This window comes from Leptodactylus fuscus, chromosome 7 (assembly GCF_031893055.1).
Source record: "Leptodactylus fuscus isolate aLepFus1 chromosome 7, aLepFus1.hap2, whole genome shotgun sequence".
Taxonomy (NCBI): domain Eukaryota; kingdom Metazoa; phylum Chordata; class Amphibia; order Anura; family Leptodactylidae; genus Leptodactylus; species Leptodactylus fuscus.
Genome location: NC_134271.1, coordinates 117,294,806 through 117,314,394, shown reverse-complemented (window position 1 = coordinate 117,314,394; position 19,589 = coordinate 117,294,806). Strand labels below are relative to the sequence as shown.

At 41.8% G+C, this 19,589-nt stretch overlaps 1 protein-coding gene across 5 annotated transcripts in view; it reads right to left on the bottom strand.

The window, feature by feature from the left end:
• Nucleotides 1-19,589, bottom strand: part of RALGAPA1 (Ral GTPase activating protein catalytic subunit alpha 1) — a 138,040-nt gene that overhangs the window by 60,598 nt on the left and 57,853 nt on the right. For all 5 annotated transcript variants that reach the window (XM_075282853.1, XM_075282856.1, XM_075282855.1 and 2 more), the window contains 11 exons: nt 10,729-10,850; nt 10,429-10,645; nt 8,880-9,056; nt 7,461-7,598; nt 4,849-5,042; nt 4,369-4,467; nt 4,027-4,182; nt 3,726-3,854; nt 2,598-2,723; nt 1,398-1,456; nt 1,095-1,203 (listed from right to left, as the gene is read on the bottom strand). In XM_075282853.1, the coding sequence (XP_075138954.1) occupies nt 1,095-1,203; nt 1,398-1,456; nt 2,598-2,723; nt 3,726-3,854; nt 4,027-4,182; nt 4,369-4,467; nt 4,849-5,042; nt 7,461-7,598; nt 8,880-9,056; nt 10,429-10,645; nt 10,729-10,850 (1,526 nt within the window). The remainder of the gene's footprint in view (nt 1-1,094; nt 1,204-1,397; nt 1,457-2,597; nt 2,724-3,725; nt 3,855-4,026; nt 4,183-4,368; nt 4,468-4,848; nt 5,043-7,460; nt 7,599-8,879; nt 9,057-10,428; nt 10,646-10,728; nt 10,851-19,589) is intronic.

Here is a 19,589-nt window from a genome sequence, read left to right as displayed (position 1 = left end):
GGGTAGTGGATGGGTTGAGTGAGTTAGCGACAGCAAATTCTTTGATGAGGCCTGTTTGATATTGCCTAACATACTATATGCCTTTGCCTATACTATGTATATTTCATATATATTTTGCATTAACATCTCTACAATGCCCAATTCTATTACTCTCCATTGGATTGGATTGGTGTCAGGATGTTTTGTATTGTCAAGGTGGTTTGTTACAATAATGTAAAAATAACCATAGAAAAGAGTTAAAATAGAAAAAAAAATGATTAAGAGTTCCAAAAAAAATTCACTATTAATTGTCTAAAAATGTAGATATGGTTATGTTCATTGGAAAACTCTAAGTTTTATGAGAAAAATGTATAGGATTAGTCATTTTTCCAAATCACTGTATTGGCCATTTTATTGTATTCTGCCATTAATCTGTAGCACGTCCTAAATTACTCCTCTGGTTATGGCCCTCAGTTTGGCAAGCAATGTGATGGCATCTCATAATTTTACTTTCTTCTACATAAGCTTAGGTCTTAAAGGGATCCAATCATTAAAATGCAATTTTTTCTGGGTACCACGTCGGAATAGCCTTAAGAAAGGCTATTCTTCTCCTACCTTTAGATGTCTTCTCTGTGTCACCATTCAGTATAAATCCCGGTTTTTGTCGGTATGCAAATGACTTCTATCACAACACTGGGGGCGGTCCTCAGTGCTCAAACAGCACTGGGGGTGTCCCCAATGCTGTGAGAGAACTCTCTATCTTCTTCTGGAACAGCCTCTCTTCGCTTCTTCTTCCAGCGCTGACTTAAAACTTCTAGGCCTCGGGTAGCCGATTGCGCATGCCTGCCGGCCACAAGAAAATGGCTGCTTACAATACTGTGTAAGCGGCCATTTTCTTGTGGCCGGCAGGCATGCGCAGTTGGCTTTGCCCTAGGCCTACAAGTATGAAGCCAGTGCCGGAAAAAGACGCGTGAAGAGGACATCTAAAGGTAGGAGAAGAATAGCCGTTCTTAAGGCTGTTCCGACGTGGTACCCAGAAAAACTTGCATTTTAAGATAGGATCCCTTTAACTATATCGAACTGCACAACCATTTCATTCTAGAAGCTATCCTTACTTTAAGGGAGACACAGACGACATTAAGTGCTTCTTTTATCTGCGGATGACGTGTCTGGTTGACCAGCTCCTCACACATCCAGATTCCTAAGCTGCACAGTGCTACACATCTGCAACAGAGAGAAGAATATGTATATGTATGATGACAGCGGGAAGTCCAAAAAGCACAGTGGGTGCCCCTGTGATAATGAAGATCTGGAAGCTTGCTGAATAGACTTGGTAACTCATTGTGATGTGGATATCACAAAAAGAACAGTGCGCCCACCATCTAATACTAGGGGAAGAACTCCTCTCGCCATGTTACCTTGCTGGCCCAGATGGCTCTTCTCTAGCAGAACTTAACACAGTTTTGATTGTGAGCTCCTGTGAAAAAACAAAAATATAATACAGGAGTTAATCATATATGTCTGATGTTCCCATTATGATAGCCAGTCAGACCCAATGAGCAGGTATTTCTAATAATTTTCAGAAAATGACTTCATTTTAGTATAATTACTGTAAATCTCATATTTATATAGGCAGAGCATTACCTGATGAGAAGTCGTGCTCAGCTTTCACATTCCCTAATTAGGTATTTTCAGCAATTTTAGGTGTTTGCGCCCCAGGATTAATAAGGGATGCCACCCGCAGGTGACAAAGCTGCATCTTCACTCATGTGGAGATCCATCACGCCCTCCCTAATTGTCACTTACACTGTCACCACATTTGGACTATTAGATGGATGTACTTTTAGTCCGTAGAACTTTTTGCTATGTTTTCTAAGCTAATCGGTTTTTTCTAATAGTCAGAAAAATACTTTCATCCATTTTGGGAAACCTTCATTATGGGGGCTGTTCCATCAATAGAAATGACAAGAAGTACATGCAGCTGAAGTTCACCCTAAATTGGAAAAATCTGAATGAACAGGTAGACTGCTAAAATAGTGGTTACATTAGGAGACCAATGGACCTCAATCACTGTATTAAAACTGAAAGCAGTGGAAGAAAAAGCTATGTGCGCAGGACTTTTTTGTCAGAGGAACATTGCGACAGAGTCCAGCGCAAATTTAAATGTAGCACTAACTTTGTTAAGTATTGTTACTAAAAAAGAAACTTTGCAGAACAATAGCATTTATTTGTTAGTAATGGCATTCTCAAAATGTGTCTTTGTATGTGACTGTAAAGAGGCTCTATTAGATCTGCATGCCCCGTAGAATACAGTACAGGTTCTGCTGTATCCTCAGTAAAAGCAGGCATGCTGCACCTTTAAGGCTAAACATACTGTAGCCTTCCTTCTGCTTACACACTCCAACTAGTGAGCATAGAAGCAAACAGATAACCTCCTCACCACTCTATAATGCTCTCCTACTTGTTAGGGACAGTGATAAGAATGATGGCTAAGACAGAGAAGGACAGTTGCTTATTTGCAGAATGTTTTAAGTTTTAAAGGACTTTTGTGCTACTCTACTGATGTTTAACAGATATGCAATGTTAAAATGAAACATGGTAATATTTTATGGTTTCACCTTTATATCTGTGAACTGGGACATGACAATTTCAGAGCTACTGGGGAGCAGGGCTGGGAGCTCCTTATAGAGGTTAGGAAAGCAGACCAGAGATCCGAGAAGCACTTGGGCTTCAACACGTGGAGCCTGTCAGAAACAAATATGTAATTCAGCATTTAGGAAATTGCAAAAACATTATAGCATAAAAAATATTTACAGGGGCTCTATCAGTAAAATCATTGAATAGCCTTTAAAAAGGCTATTCAGGCACCGTAAATGTTATATTAAATCCTGGTCCCGTTTTTAAATAAAAGCATTAAAACATATGCAAAACTTACAGAACGTGCACCATGGGCGGGGATGCATGATGTGACGTCAGCTTCGGGCACGCCTGCCTCTTCTGTCTTCTTGGTGTAACGCCCTCTGGTTCCGTGTCTTCCGGCTTCTTCTCTTCAAATCCTGCGCCTGCATAGTAGCGCTTCCCCCCGAAGCGCTACTGCGCAGGCTCACTTGCCATTTTACTTAATGGCAGTTCGCGAGTGAGCTTGCGCAGTAGCGCTTCAGAGGAAAGCGCTACTACGCAGGCACGGGATTTGAAGAGAAGAAGTCGAAAGAAGACACGGAACCAGAGGGCGTTACTACAAGAAGACAGAAGAGGCAGGCGTGCCCGAAGCGGACGTCACATCGTGCATCCCCGCCCATGGTGCACGTTCGGTAAGTTTTGCATATATGTTTTAATGCTTTTATTTAAAAACGGGACAAGGATTTAATATAACATTTACGGTGCCTGAATTGCCTTTTTAAAGGCTATTCACGCATATGTGGGGCTCTATTAGCATAATTTTGCTGATAGAGCCCCTTTAAGCTGCTAGTGGTACAAGATTATTGCACACAGCCCACACTGACTCATACTATGCTCTATAGGCAATTGATTCAGTACAAATTTGCAGTCTATTATTTACTGTATATTGGACTCAATTCTCCACCACTGCAGTTTTCTTGCCATGACAGATTACTTTATACATAACATATAAGAAGAGGATGATGCTAGGTCTTCCACTTAGAGAAGAGAATGGATATAATCGATTGCTAACCTTGTGGTCACACATACATATGCCTAGTATAATCACTACACGTTCTCTTACTTACATTTAGGGAAGGTGAGGCCGCAACCCTTCCTGCTGCTACAATAAAGTCCATAATTAAGAGGGTGGCCCCTGGGAGCCCCAGTGAAAAAAACTGAGGAGAGCAGTGCTTGATAATGGTGTTCACGATATCCTATGAGAAGAAAAAGCAGAAAAGTAGTCACTTTTACATAACAGTTTCTTAATCGGTTCTAGCATATGTGATACATATTTGGTGTAATGTATGTGAAAAACGGCAAACGTTCTCTCCCTTCCTTCCTGGCATGCTTGTATGTCACACAGCCGAACTACATTGATAGACTTACCTGATCATTATGGAGCAAACCACAGTGCATAATATTGTAAAAGTGCGTTAAGAAGTCTCTGTTTGGAGACACATCCTGTCTTCTCTTCATTATTTTGCAGATCAATTTGTAGGCATGAAGCTTCCCTTGTTTGTACTTGTCCGGCAGCATTGTGGCCTGGAATACAGAAAATAATTATATCAGTCCTTAAAGAAATTGCCACATCCTCTATTCGAGCATATGGATTTTGTATTTTTTTTGTACAGAGAAATCCATTACTCAGAAAGTAGCCCTCACTACCAGGCCCTGCTTTCATTAACATTGGCTACATATATACTACATGTGTGGTATGTATTAGGATACCTTAAAAAGCCAAGGAGTGAGGATCCTCAAGGGTGGGATTAGTACAGGTGGGGGAGGAGAACACATGTTATCCAAAGAAATTCCCAAGTTGTCTCGAATCTGGAAATAGAAAATGACCACAGAATTAATACATTTTTATAATAAGAATTATAATTATTTTATTCATATTTATTATCGTTCCATTGTTTGCTTTTTAAGGCCAACAGCTATTCTTCCTTTCAACCCCCCCCCCCACCCCCCTTATACACGAGTGCTCCGTTCAACCAAAAATACATGCATCATAAGAGTGGAATAAGCCAATGCCAAACCCATCAGACAACAGCATATTCCTCTTGAGAAGTAAGGATCAGGCATGTTGAATTAAATATGTACAATCCTGAAATTGACGGTTATGGCTCACATTTACCTACTGGTTATGGCCAAATGTTATCACTTTGATACGCTTATACATGTATCCATATATGTTACCAGATACATTACCTTAGCCAAGTTCTGCCACAGTTCACACAGGTAATCAAACACCTGAGCATGGATTTCGGGATTGCTTATATTATTGACATCTCCCAGGATTCCTAGCATCCGCCTCCACATAACGGTGGATACATCAGCATGCCATCCAGTAAGTGTTCCTCCTGCCATTACACTGCAGCTTTCCAGTGGAAATTCACAGGGCTCTGTAAAAGAAAGAAGCGCATGTATAAGAAGAAGACAAACAAACCAGAAGGGGAACATTATTATACAATAGCACTATATATACACACTATAGTATACAGTGGGTCTCTAGATCAAAATAAATGTAGAATCAGAAGTTATACAATATTCTAATGCCTTATGTTGCAATGACTGTTTCTGGGACTAGTTTTTAGATTTTGTTCACATTTGCATTAGAATCTCTTCTGCTGTAGATCATATCATACTTACCAGAAAAAAAAGCAGATTTTTTTTCCCCAGTAAAATGACAGACACCATCACAGAACCCATTTTGGGCCTGTCAGCACTGCTTGTGTATCTGATGTGACAGATACATAATGGTTTGTGTTCTACAACTATGGAGGAATAAAAAAAAAATGGAAATGACAGCACAGCTGTGAACAGAGCCTTAGGGCTAGTTTACACGGGGCAAGTTGGCAGCGGATTTTGACGCTGAAATCCGCCTCAAAATCCGCTGCTCCCATTGATTTCAATGGGAGGCGCTCGCTTCTTTTTTCTGCTAGCTAGTATTGGAAAAAAGAAGCGAGCTGCCCTATCTTGCCGTGGATGAATCAGCCGCAGCGTCTGCGGTGCGAGGTTCTGGCCCATTCATTTGGGGGACATGCAGAACCCCACGTAAACCCCTTACTGTTGGTAAATCGGATCATTCACAAACTGTTTGCAGGACTCAACACTGTGCATGAGAACGGTCACCTGCAACAAACCCTGAACCTGCATGAGCTGGATCAGACTGGGGAAAAATATTCTAATATATATTAAATAGGTTATGCCAATATAATAAACAGAAGCATATTTCCATGGATATCCCGGGGTCCAACAGTTCGTAGTATTGCAATGGGCTACTTCATTAACTATATCCACTTGTATAGAAAGTAAAAACGGACAAGGATGAATCCCCAAAGTCACAGCTTGGCATTACTGCACAACTACATCTGCAGCTGGTAAAACACAATAGGGGAACACAGCTCTAATAAAACAGCAACTAACTTGGCAATAGCGACACCTACAGGAAAAATCACAGACCCACTGGAAGTGAAGATTTGTCCTGGTCTCTGCCTGCCCCAGTGCTGGATGCTAAGCCCATCTATGCAAGGGTTAGGTTTCTTCTTTATTTATTTTTATTTTAAGAAAGTGAATTGCATGGTATTATTGCATGGTATTATTGCATGTCATTTGTTACCCCTGTGACTGTTTTCATCATAATAAACTCCCTTTAATAAATTCTGACTTGTGTTCTGGAATGAGTCCACGTGCTAAGCTTGGCACATATAAGGCCACCTGTTCATATAATACTTTACGGAACAAAGTAGCATTTACAGAACATAAATTGGGATTATGTGAAGATAGGAAAGAGTAACTGAAAGCTTCCTGCAAGAGTGTGAGCTCTTGGAAAACAAACTGTGGAAGTAGAGGTTTTAGGTAGTTGATGCATTGAATAATAATTAGATATAATTTATTATTTAGATCAGGGGTGCTCACACTTTTTGAGCATGTGGGCTACTTTAGAAACTTACCAATGGATAAGATCTACTATGCATTTCTTGTGGGCGGGGGTGGGGCAGGGTGGGGCCAGGCGGGACAGGGGGCGGGGCCTGTGGGCAGAGTGGAGCGTGAGAGCAGGAGACAGCTCTCCGGTGTCTGCTTTTTGACAGCGCAGGCTGAGAATCATCTCCGGACACTGGCAGGCGGGGCCGCCGCAGCCCTGACTGCAAACGAGTGCAAGACCCCGGCCTGCCAGTGTCCGGAGATGATTCTCAGCCTGCGCTGTCAAAAAGCAGACTCCGATCCCGCAATCGACCCATACATCCTTTGCGATCGACTGGTAGATCACGATCCACGTATTAGGCACCCCTGATTTAGATAGATCATCTGGCTTTGTGTTGATCGCCCAGTCATACACACACCTCATGTGACCTCTAGTGAGGGTGCTCATGAAACGATCTACACCAGTTTTCTGGAATAGATGGGGTTAAAGAGGACCTTTCACGTCCTCGGGCACATGTGGTGTAATATACCGCTAGAAAGCCGAATTCAGCGCACTATCCCATTCACTGCCCCCGCTGAAAAGCTCAGTATAATAATAATATTTTTTTTTTTTTTTTTTTTTTAAAGCTAGTGGTAAGTCACTTATTCATTTCTCTTTTTAATGTTCTCTTAAGTTGGAGAAAGCTGGAGTGAATTATACCTTAAATCTACGCCAGCTGCTGACTGGCATAGATTTCACTTTGGGCACACAGGATTGCGCCTGAATTATAAAGGGACAGGAGCCTCTTAACATTTCAGGCACATCTTGCACCAGGGACTTGATTGTTTACAATGTAAGACATAATAAAATGCAAATGATAATAAACCATAAGATCCTAATGTAATATTTCATTTACCTATATCATCTGGTGTCTGTAAAACTGAGTGCTGAAGCTTTTCATGCAGTTCTGTCTGATCAGATGTAAAAGCAGCAGGAGATGGTGTTTGGGAGCGTGAGCCATGAGCAGATACAGCAGGAGATGCATTTTCAGAGCCTAAAACAACGTTTCAAAAAAAAAAAAAAAAAAAAGTTTGCATGAGTGATTTCCCTGTGAATAATAGTGATAGACTCCAAACACCTCAACGGAGCACATGAAAAGGCATTGCAGTCATTAGACAATCCCCTCTGGTTTTCAAGTCCTCCATTTAACAAATATGCTAGAATCCATACATTAAATGGATACGTTTGATGTCCACTGAAAGCTAGCCCTCTGGACACACGCAGTGTGCACATCACATTTGTGTTATGTACCAGGACTTAAAGGGGTTGTCCTATCTCAAGGATCCTATCTATACTGGTAGCTTATATAGACATTTCCTAAATATATTGCTTTAAAAATGCTGCTTTGTTTGCCTGCTATGTGAACTTATTCCTCTCATTTTGTGCACTGCTATAACCACGAGACCTGTAGGACAAGTGATGTCACTCACTCAGTGCTCTTTGGCAGGATAATCAGTTCAGCTAATTGCTGTTTGCTGATAAGAGTCTGTTATCTCTCTATGTAAACACAAACACATAACACAGAGTCCATTCTCTGCAAGCATCTGCATATTATCTGATCTGCATAAGAATTGTGATACTTTTCTGGGCCTATCAGCAAGAGGGAGGGGGGCAGAAATACAGAAAGTAAGGAGAATAGACTGCAGGCAAATTGCTGAAACACTGAGATGGGAAAACCCCTTTAAGGTACACTTATGGTGGACATTAGATAAACAAGGAGATTTCATCTGGAAATGGTGATGTCCTGACAGGATAAGCTATCTATAGTGTATATTATCTTTCCTCATGTGGTCTGAACTTCAGACATGGGTCAAAGACTGTTAAGTTGTATTATGAAGACAGCACCTGCCTGAGGCTTTGCTTGGAACCACTCTCTACTAGCCATTGTCTTCTTGTAAGAGTGGCTACTACCCTGGTGGACCCAGCATGTCTATGGTCCATTCTTTACAACGGCTTCCATGAAAGCCGTCATTACAAGGATATAGCCTAAAAGACTCCAACGACCATAGTGCTCTGGTTGTTTAATCTCTCTTTGCATTCAGTCCCTTAATACTATTCTTATGGACTGTCGCTGCAAAATGTTAGACTTCACATTAACACGCTCCAACCAAGATCATATAAGTAATATGGAGAGTGTCCTTTAGCGATGTATATTATTCATATAACACAGACACCATACACTTTTCATAAACTTCTAAAAATGTGTATATAAATAGAGATACAGTTTCTGTAGGGTATAATGAACGCATTACCCACCATGGCAATCTGGGCATACCTGCGGTGACCAGCACATCTGCACACAGGGCCTGCTGGTTAAGACTGCTGGTTTCTGAGTCAATATGGAGCGTAGTCAGGCTTACAACTTCTTGTTCTTCTGTGCTTAGCTGCGCCGACCCAGCGTCGGTCTCAGTGGTGACAGGAACGGCTGAATCGTTGCTAAATGGAAATCCAGCTAAAAGACAAGATAACGTTATGAGCTGCTGCTTGCCTGCATTAATCCCTTTATTAGGCGAAGTTCACACAGTAGAATTTGTACAAAAATTTGAGGGGGATCCACCTGTGTCAGATTCCCCTCCAAGTTCCAGCCCCGCCATAGGTTTACTTAATAATTAACCTCAAGATAATAGGGGCTAATTAGTGCGAGTCTTCCGGGCCTGAAACAGGGGTGGAATATGCAGCAAGATCCAGCAGATTCTGAAAAAAACATCCATGCCTGCTCCCCACTGAAAACAATTGGAGTCTGGACGGAATATGGAGCTGATGTCAAGGTGGAATAAAATCTTTGAGAAGCTAGCCTTAGGGCTAGTTCACATGGAATCCGCCTCAAAATCCACTGCCAAAAATGGCTCCTATTGATTTCAATGGGAGAGGCTCGCTTCTTTTTTTCCGCTAGCTAGCTAGCTGCCCTATCTTGCCATGGATTCCGCGGATGAATAAGCCACGGAATCTGCGGCGCGAGGCTCCGGCCCATTCATTTGGGCCTAATGCAGAGCGGAATGCCGCGATGGGATGCCAGTGCACTGCACCGGCATCCCGTCGCGGCTATGTTCACACGCGGCATTAATGTAACTCTGTGTGAACTAGCCCTTATGGTAAGTTCACACAGACTAGCTTGCAGTTCACTTTTTTTTTTTTTTTTTGAAGAGAGAATCCAATTCAGAAAACACTTCCCTACTCTCCCATTCGTTTCAATGAAAGTCAGCAACAGATTCCTCCCGCCCCCCCAGAAACTATACCTGAGGAAGAGGCCGAGAGCCTTGAAAGCTTGTAATCTGCCTTCATTATTAGTAGCCATTAAAAAAGGCATCGACTACTGAAGACTCAAGTTTTTGTTTTAGGGTGCATTCACACTACGGAACGCCAGCGTGTATCACAGCCGTACACGCCGGCGCTACAGCAGGGCTGCCGAACACTTCCCATTCATTTCTATGGGAGCCGGCATATGAGTGCTCCCCATAGAAATGAATGGGCTGCTTCTTTCACTGCGAGCAGTCCCATTGAAGTGAATGATAAGTGCCGGCGTATACGGCAAGCTCTGCTCATGCCGAGCCGTACACGCCGGCACATCCCATTCACTTCAATGGGACTGCTCGCAGTGAAAGAAGCAGCCCATTCATTTCTATGGGGAGCGCTCGTATGCCAGCTCCCATAGAAATGAATGGGAAGTGTTCGGCAGCCCTGCTGTAGCGCCGGCGTGTACGGCTGTGATACACGCTGGCGTTCTGTAGTGTGAATGCACCCTTATATTTGAAATGAATGAGATTATCCGGCGAAATGTGAACATACCCTTACACTGCTTTCAAAGTTCATCTACTTATACCCACCCTCAAATTTTCTCCCTTCATACTGAAAAGCATTGAAGGAGTCTGAGTGGCTGTCTGAGCTCAGGAGATCGCTGCTCGCTGCACTCGCCGGAGAGGTCCACTCAGATGGGACTCCTGGGTCATCGACAGGACGCATTTGGCTATGTTTGTTTAGTGGGTCAGGCAAGTCTTTAGGAACCTCTAGACTACCAGGGCTGCTACCTCTTCTTGTCAAATTCTGGAAAACAAAAGGCCATAATAATGTGAGAATTGCTCACAATAAGATCTAGATCATCATAAGAAAGGGTAGTGCATTCTTACCGGGACCGTGCCGGACCGCAGCCTTTCAGCTATAAATTCATCCATCAGATCTGGGATGTTGGAGCTCGAGTTGATCTCACTGTTCAGTGAACTTATCTGAGGAGCTAAATCTTCTTTGGTGGCTACAAAAGAAATCATAAGACGACAATAATGGATTTTGTACTTTTAGCCAAGGCACGAACAAGCATGTTTTGGGCAGATAGGGAAAATAGACTTGTTAGGGTTGCAGCATGCGATTAAGGAAGAGGGGGAGGGGCACTACATCATAGAGCGGACAGTATGCTCGGGATTAGTAATGTCTGAAACTCTTTGCAAGGTTTCGGCAATAAGCAGTTAGTGAAATCTGGGTGGAATCCTAAAAGCAAGGTCATTCCTTGAAGCAGAGCTGGCAGGTTATAAGAAGAGAAAAGGACCACTTCAAAGAAAAAAAAATCTAAGAGGTTTCTTGAGATTCTGATTTTGGCAGATTTCCCTGATCGCTCCTACACAGCCCAAGGAAACGTCACAAATCATAAAACAAAGCAACTTTATAATAATACAAAGAAATGTAATAAGGCAACATTTAGGGCAAAATTGAGTAATAAAAGCTCCAGAGACCAAGAGATGGGAGGCGTACGTTACAGTTTCTTAGATACCTACAACCAAACCAATAAGACCCATTTGGTTCCTTAAAGATTGCTGCACGCCTCATTGCAGCCTGGTCCCTGGGACAGAAGCTTCATCCGCATGCTAATAGGGAATGTAAAATCTAATTATATTGGGGCAACACGGTGGCTCAGTGGTTAGCATTACAGCCTTGCAGCGCTGGAGTCCTGGGCTTGAATCCCGCCAGAAACAACATCTGTAAGGAGTTTGTATGTTCTCCCCGTGTTTGCCTGGATTTCCTCCCATTCTACAAAGACATACTGATAGGAAAAAAAAAAGTACATACAGTGATCCCTATATGGGGCTCACAATCTACAGTAAAAAAAAAAAATCTAACTATATTGGACATGCACAAGCACATGATTGGACATGGTGTCATCTTGAGTCTATAAACATTGCAATATACTTACTATCCATTGTGTAGAGTAACAATGTGATGAGAATGTATTATGAATGTAGACAGTGACAAAACATGAATGTTTTTAGTGGTGTGAATAAATACAATGGGGCGGGCCTATTAGCCCTGTACGCCAGTTTTCTAGTGTAAACTGTGACATAGTGTAGGTTTTCTACTTTTTAAACACGTGACAAAAATTATTCTGTGTGGCATTTTCATGCCATCCTTTCCACTTTCCTATAAGAAGAGTGGCAAGGACATGTATACTGATGTAAAGTAGCTGGTGTAAGTGCACAGCCGCGGGGAACATCTCTGAATTATGGGGAGGTGTGCGTCTGATCATTAATTAGGCACATTTTTGGCAGTGCAAAGATTATAAAGACTGGTGTACAAAATGCTGGTCTTGACAAATCCCTACAATTGGCCCCAATAATCTATCAGCGACATAGATGCAGCTTCAAGCTCTGTGATCCCAATATTATTGCTGTGCCAGGAAGCGGTGACCCTAATATATATGTTTAGGTCCCATTTGGTGTGACACTATTAAAATTTAGGAAAGAAGGGTGAGTGTATAGAGATAAAAAAAAAAAAAGGGTGTAGAAAGGAAAGAAGAATGCAAAAGAAAAATAGAGGGAAGAGTAGAAAAAAAAAAGAATAGGGAGAATAGAGAAGAAGAAGAAAAGTAGCAGAAAAGTAGAAATGAAATAGAAGAAAAAGAGAGAAAAGAACAGAAAAGAAAAAAAAAAAACAGAAGGGCACAAAGGAAACAGAAGGTAGAATACAAAATAGAAAGGTGAAAAAGAAGACTGCAGAAAAAAAAAGGGAAGGAAAGAGACAAAATGATTGACAAAGGTTACATTTTGCCGAAACACTGCGTCACTGGAATAAAATGTTCTACTGAATTTGTAACCACCATTTAAGTAATGTCCTCCATTCTTCATCCGCTTATGGGGAGTAAGAGAGTTTAGAAAGAATGTAAACTGGAATAGACAGAAGGGAAAGAAAGAAAAAACTGAATATAGGAAAAAATAAGAGGTAGGAAAGAGAAGAGAATATGTCTAAGCATAAAACATAAAGAAGAAACACTGTATATACTGTATATACTTGAGTATAAGCCGACCCGAATATAAGCCGAGGCCCCTAATTTTACCACAAAAAACTGGGAAAACTTATTGACTTGAGTATAAGCCTGGGGGGAAATGCAGCAGCTACTGGAAAATTTCAAAAACTAAAATGGTCGGAGTTTTTGGGTGCAGTAGAGCTCAGTGCTGGGGAAAGGGAGCAGTTGCTGGGTGCTGTTTTGGTTGTCTGTCTGCCCCTTTCCTGAGCTTGAGGACTGTTCCCCCCCCACCACCACACTTGGAATTAAGCCTGGCTGAATATAGGGTATTTAGGATTGAGTGATTCAGAACTTTTATTTACTTTATTTTTTTATTATATTTTTTTTAAAGCTTCTTTTTTTTTCACTATTTTATGGGAGATTCTATACATTACCATTGCTGCTGGTCATAGACACCCCCTCCCAATAAAAAATAAATAATTTTATTTTTTGTTGTTGCTTGACTCGAGTATAAGCCGAGGGGGGCTTTCTCAGTACAAAAACTGTACTGAAAAATTTGGCTTATACTCGAGTGTGTACAGTAATAAAGTTATAGCATATTGTCAAGTTAAGTGGGGATCCATCTTGCGAGGCCTGCACTGATACTACTGACCACCTATCTAACTGTAGTAGCCCCAATTACTTGGCTGAGCTATACCGGTGGCCAGACAGAAGAGATCACAGTGATCTTTGAGGGCTGCGCCCCCTTTATTCTCAGGATCAGTAGGGGTCTCAATATTCAGACACCCACCGATCATAAGCTGGAAATACCCCTGTGGGAAGACTTTAGCTATCTTTGTTATAATGACTTATTACATATAATATAGTGATAATATACACTGTAAAAATATATAACACATGTGGTCTTTTACCATTGATCTGCATGTCAGAACTATTTTATATCAGTGTGTTCGGATATCTTACAGATGAGAGGCAATACGCTTCTTCAGATTGCCTCCGTCAGGAGTATTTTCTCCTCTGCCAGCCTCAGGCAAAGAGAATGGGGCTGAGCTGCAATATTCAGTACAGCCACTGTGTGACTTATTGCCCTGATCAATATTTAACTCTTGGAAAACCCCTTTAAGCCTCTATATGATAACAGAACTCCTCCATGATCTCTAGGAAAGTGATTTACAGGTAGTGAATAGTCTAAGATAAGGCAGGCTATATTTCTTTTCCCAGATACCAGCATTCCCTCCGAGACGCACAAACTCTGTAACAACAGGGAACACTCAAAGCAAATGCTAGCAAACACTGGTGTGAGTGACGTCGTACATCGCACATGGCTTCAGCGTCAATACCTTGCGCAGTAATATGTGGCAATAACAAGTGTGATGGTGACAAGGTGACATGAGTGACAATGTGACAGGTACTGCTGGTTTATGTAAACTCACCTCATTATACACAAGGATAGTAAATATGGATATATATGTATATAAGTGATGGTTGATCACCCCTACTACTCTGAATAATGTGCAGGTTTAATCCTGGACATATGTTTTATAAAGGGAAAGGGGAGAAATCCCACTACCAGATAACTCGCCTCAAAAGCAACACATCAGGCATGCTACACTCAAATGCTTCACTGTTCTCCCTTTATCCCCCCACCCACAATATCTGCTTCAGAAGGGGGAAGGGGTGGAGAGTCAGAGTCTAATCCAATGTGTATGGCCACCCTTACTGATATTATTACTATCTTAAGACCTGTGATCGTACTAAAAAATGGGATCATGACTATTACACTTTCTCCTACCCTCCTTGGCTCTATAAGTAGTTATTCACCTTGACCCTGCCGTACCTCAAAGTAAGAGATGGGTCAAGGAGATATTTCAGCATGTTGGAAAAAGACAGTTGTCACCTAATAAATGTCTGATCACTGGGGCCCTGCGGTTAAGGAACCTCCACCAATCTCTAGATACTAGATCTCTGTTCCCACCTCACTGTAAAATCACAGTTAAGAAGAATCTAAGGACTCGTTCACACAGGGGAAGAGGGGGCAGATTCCACTAGCTTCCTTTTTTCCGTGAGCAGTATGTTTTGGCTCACAGAAAAAAAGAAGCAAGCTGCCCTTTCTTCAGGCGGATTCTGCAGCTGAGTCAGCCGCGCATCCGCTTCGCGACAGCACCCTCTGGACTAGGCCCATTCATTCGGGCCTACTCCGGAGCAGGAATCTGCGACAGTCGGTAGACGCAACAGTCGTGGCAGGCGCATTTTGGTCTTATTTTGACGCGGCTTCCCACATCAAAATAAGGACCAAAATACGCGGTCCTGTGCCCCATGTGAACTAGCCCTAAATGTAGTGCAGGCCAAGCAGTGTTGATGAGGGCGGTGGAAAAAGCTGAGCGCTGTACTCAACCCATACTTAAACAGGAACAAATGGAGAAGGAGCAAGTATGTGCAGCCGCCTCTCCATTCAGATGGATGGACTTAGGACCACCATTCTAGTTATAAGTGGGGGTCCCAGTGGTCAGAACCTCACAGATCAGTCCGCTGTTTCATTTGTGGTATACCTCCATTAAGCTGTGTTTACATGAAACTTGTTATAAAGGTTTCCAGACTCAATAACTCGTAGCCCGATTGATATGACAAGACTAAAAAGAAAAGCAGCCACGTGAAAGCCAATGGCATAGTGTATGGTAGTGTAGTGTACATAAACAAGCAGTACATAGAGTAAGAGCTGGCTGGTGGCATACATATAGCATCTATACACATGGATTATTGCATTGCAGGGTACCTGTACCAGAACACAACCAATCTAGTAAACTGCATACAGTACATAAAGAGGATCTGTCATCTCTCCTGAAATAGCCGCTTCTCTAAATATGTGTATTTCCTATGAAATGGGCAATTCCTCCAATTATTTTTCCCCAAATCTGTGCCATTCCTCTAGTTTTCTTCCTGAATATTATTGAATACACTGACGACTGGGTGTTACCGTTCCCTTTGCCAAAGGGGTGTTTCCCTATGAAGCCCGATACCGATTAGATAGCAACGGACTGTATAAAGGTAGTGTGCAATGGTAATACCTGGTGGTCAATTTATTTGTAGATATTCAGGAGGGATAACATATTATTAAAGGGATTCTATCATTAAAATTTTATTTTTTCTGCCACCACGTTGGAATATCCTTAAGAAAAGCTATCCTTCTCCTATCTTTAGATGTCTTCTCAGCGCCGCCATTCCGTAGAAATACCAGTTTTCGTTGGTATGCAAATGAGTTCTCTCGCAGCTGTGAGAGTACTCATTTGCATACCAACAAAAACCGGGATTTCTACCGAACGGCGGCCCAGAGAAGTCATCTAAAAGTAGGAGAAGAATAGCCTTTCTTACGGCTATTCCGACGTGGTAAAAAACCACAATTTTAATGATAGAATCCCTTTAAGGATTATTTTACGTTATCTTGACAGACTTTTTAGGAGAGATCATCTATAAAGGGGTTTTCCAGGCATATTAATTGAGGACCTATCTTTAGGATTGTTGTAAATTTAAGACAGACAGAAGTATAACAACCAGATGATCAGTGTGAATGGGACTGAGCTGAAATCAGATCCTGCGACCAATGTGTCATCAATTTAGAAGTCCCGGAAAACCCTTTAAGTACATCACAAATTGTGACCTCTCCCATCATGTCTGCTTTAGTAAATAGTCTGTTGCCCATGAAAGGACAATGCTGGAACAGATTTTATTTTAGACATCTACCTGGTACCATTCCTCTGTTAATCCTCCTAGAAAAGAATAAACAGACTGACAATCGGTATTACCATTCCATTCATCAATAAGTTGCCTCCTTTCCCATGTAGATTACTCTAAGGTTGGCCAATGAGAATGACTATAATGGCCAACGTGGGCTAAAATGTGTATGGCCTGGTCAGTGAAACAATTATTCACTAGATGATTTTTTCATTCAACCAACAACTTACTTCCGTCTAATGTCTATAGACGCTATTGGTACCAGTGTCCAGTTGTCAATTATACATTTCCAGGAGGAATAAGAGAGGGACGGCAGAATGTGGAGTTCTAAGTAAAGATGTTCTAAAACTGTACAGCAAGTATGTACATAAGACATATTCAGAGAGCTGACAGATCCTTGCGTTTTGGATGCATCATTGCTTGTTACGCTGTATAATGCCTGACTGGATATGATGTTATGTTATGACTGTGGAGAATATTTAATTTAATATATCGACGAACATATATTATTGGTCTGAAACCGCAGAACTTGTGAAAGCATGAATTACCAACACTGTAAAACAAGGCACTAAACACACACAAATGACGCACTTAACGCCACGTTCACCCTAAAGCAAGGTTTCACACTTTATACGCAGATATAAGTTATATGTAGATATAATCTTCAGAAAGTTGCGAAATGTATTATATTACTTATGGTTTTCAGTTCCTGCATATATGGTATTTCCTGTATTAGATATCACAGCTGCATTCAAAATCCTTCTGGTTGTTATTGGAAACGGACTACAAGCGCGTTGACAGACACACCAGTAAAGGATTAGTAGAGTCCCAATAATGTTGGCAGCTTTTCAAATAGACTATAATCCATATAAAACACCAGGATGCCAATCAGGGGGGAAAGAACTGTCTAAACATCTTATGCAGGGTTCACACCTGCGCCCGATCTACGTTTTCAGGTTTCCGTCTTCTGCTGACAGAAGACGGAAACCTGGCAGACCGTGTCTGGCCGTGAGCGCTTTGTGCTCTCTTCGGCGAAACAGTTTTTTGTTCTTTTTGACTGGACACAAAGTCCTGCATGTCCGACTCTGTGTCCGGTAAAAAAAAACCTGTTTCACCGCGGAGAGCACAAAACGCTCACCGGCGCTCACGGCCAGACACTTTCCAAACCCAGTCAAATGAATGTGTTTGAAAAATGACTGCAGGTTTCCATCTCCTGTCCAGTTTCGGGCAGGAGATAGAAACGAGCCCTTAGTTATGTACACATTAATTAATTAGACATACCTATCAATCTTTTTACTTTGTGCCAGAGGTTTGGTACAATTCCAGCATACACTGACGCATCTAAAACCTCACCTTTTCTTTGCAAACCTTTTCCTTTTTCAGCAAATTCCAACTCTTTCTTAGATGAGGCAAAACAACTTTGTCATAAGTAATAAATGGGTGAAAATTAAGAATCTGGCTTATTCAATAACCCCCCCCAAGGAATGTTTTTGGCTCTTTAGGGAGCGTTCACACTACCGTCAGTGTCCGACAGGTAGTGTCCGCTCCTAGTGTCCGTTCAAAATCTCGTACGGGTTTTTCTGTCTGCTTCAAAAGTCGGACATCTTTACAAACGGACAGTTAAGGACAGGCAGGGAGTGCAAAAGAGCGCACCCGATGCCCATTGAAATTAATGACAGGTGCCACGGACACAGCTAGTGTCCGCTCCTAATGTCCGTGCCAGATTTTGAACGGACACTACCTGTCGGACACAGACTGTAGTGTGAACGCCCCTAAGTCTACATAATTGTGAATGCAGCTCTAGAGTATTATATGCAGGTCCTGTAAAAATAATGTAATACAATATTTTCCATGAAAATTCAATTTATATACTGCATGAGTGTGAAACATTGCACAAAGGTGGACATACACTGTAATCTAGGAGCCTGTTCTCATATCACCATCTAGGTTCATAACGCATGGTATGTACATGACAACATGAATCACATGCAGGAAAAAAAAAATGGATGGCAAAGCAGGCATCAGGATCATTGCTCACTATAGGTGACTAGAGATATAAGATCACAGAATATAATGATGTGCCTTCAGTCAATAATGAAAAACTATTATCCCCAAAATGTACAGGCAGCTCGGCCAAAGTTCATGTATACCAATGAGAGTGAAGACACCCAATGTGCATTCTGCTTGTGCCACCAGTGTCTACATTTACATTGTTAATTTATTTATCAATTACTCCTTGTTCTCCTGTTAGCTGCGGTGCCGTTTTACAGGTTTCCGCGCCAAACCGTGTCAAGTAACTAGCAATAGTCAATAAATGAGTAACGGTGTAAGTGAAGACACCAGCAGCACGGACAGGCGTGTGGATGGATCAGCATCGGGTGTCTTTACTCTGGAGGTGACTGGCTGTCGAATAGGTGTGACTTTGGGGGCAACACAGTGGCTCAGTGGTTAGCACTGCAGCCTTGCAGCGCTGGAGTCCTGGATTTGAATCTTGCCAGGCACAACATCTGCAAGGAGTTTGTATGTTATCCTCGTGTTTGTGTGGATTTCCTCCCATACTACAAAAAGACATACTGATAGGAAAAAAAAAGAATATACATTGTGAGCCCTATATGGAGCTCACAATCTACATAAAAAAAAAAAAAAAAAAAAAAAAAAGTGCTACCTGGCGCCAGTCTGTATACTTTTGCCTACCACCTGTCAAGTTCATTTGGGACACTAAACTATCCACAGCTCCTTATAGACCAGTTTGGTGTTCCAAATCACCCTGTTTGAAAAACATCCATGAATGCATTAAAGAAAAACCCAAAAAGTTATTAGTACCTACTAGTGTTGAGTGAGTAGTACTCGATCGATTACCACGCCGGCATAGGAATGCGTGTAGTCAGCCGAACACCAAGGAGTTAAATGCATCGAATATTTGAAGCGTTTAACCTCTTGGTGTTCAGCGGTTTACACGTATTCCTATGTTGGCGAGGTATTCGATCGAATACTACTCGCTCAACACTAGTACCTAGAGTTGAGTCTCAT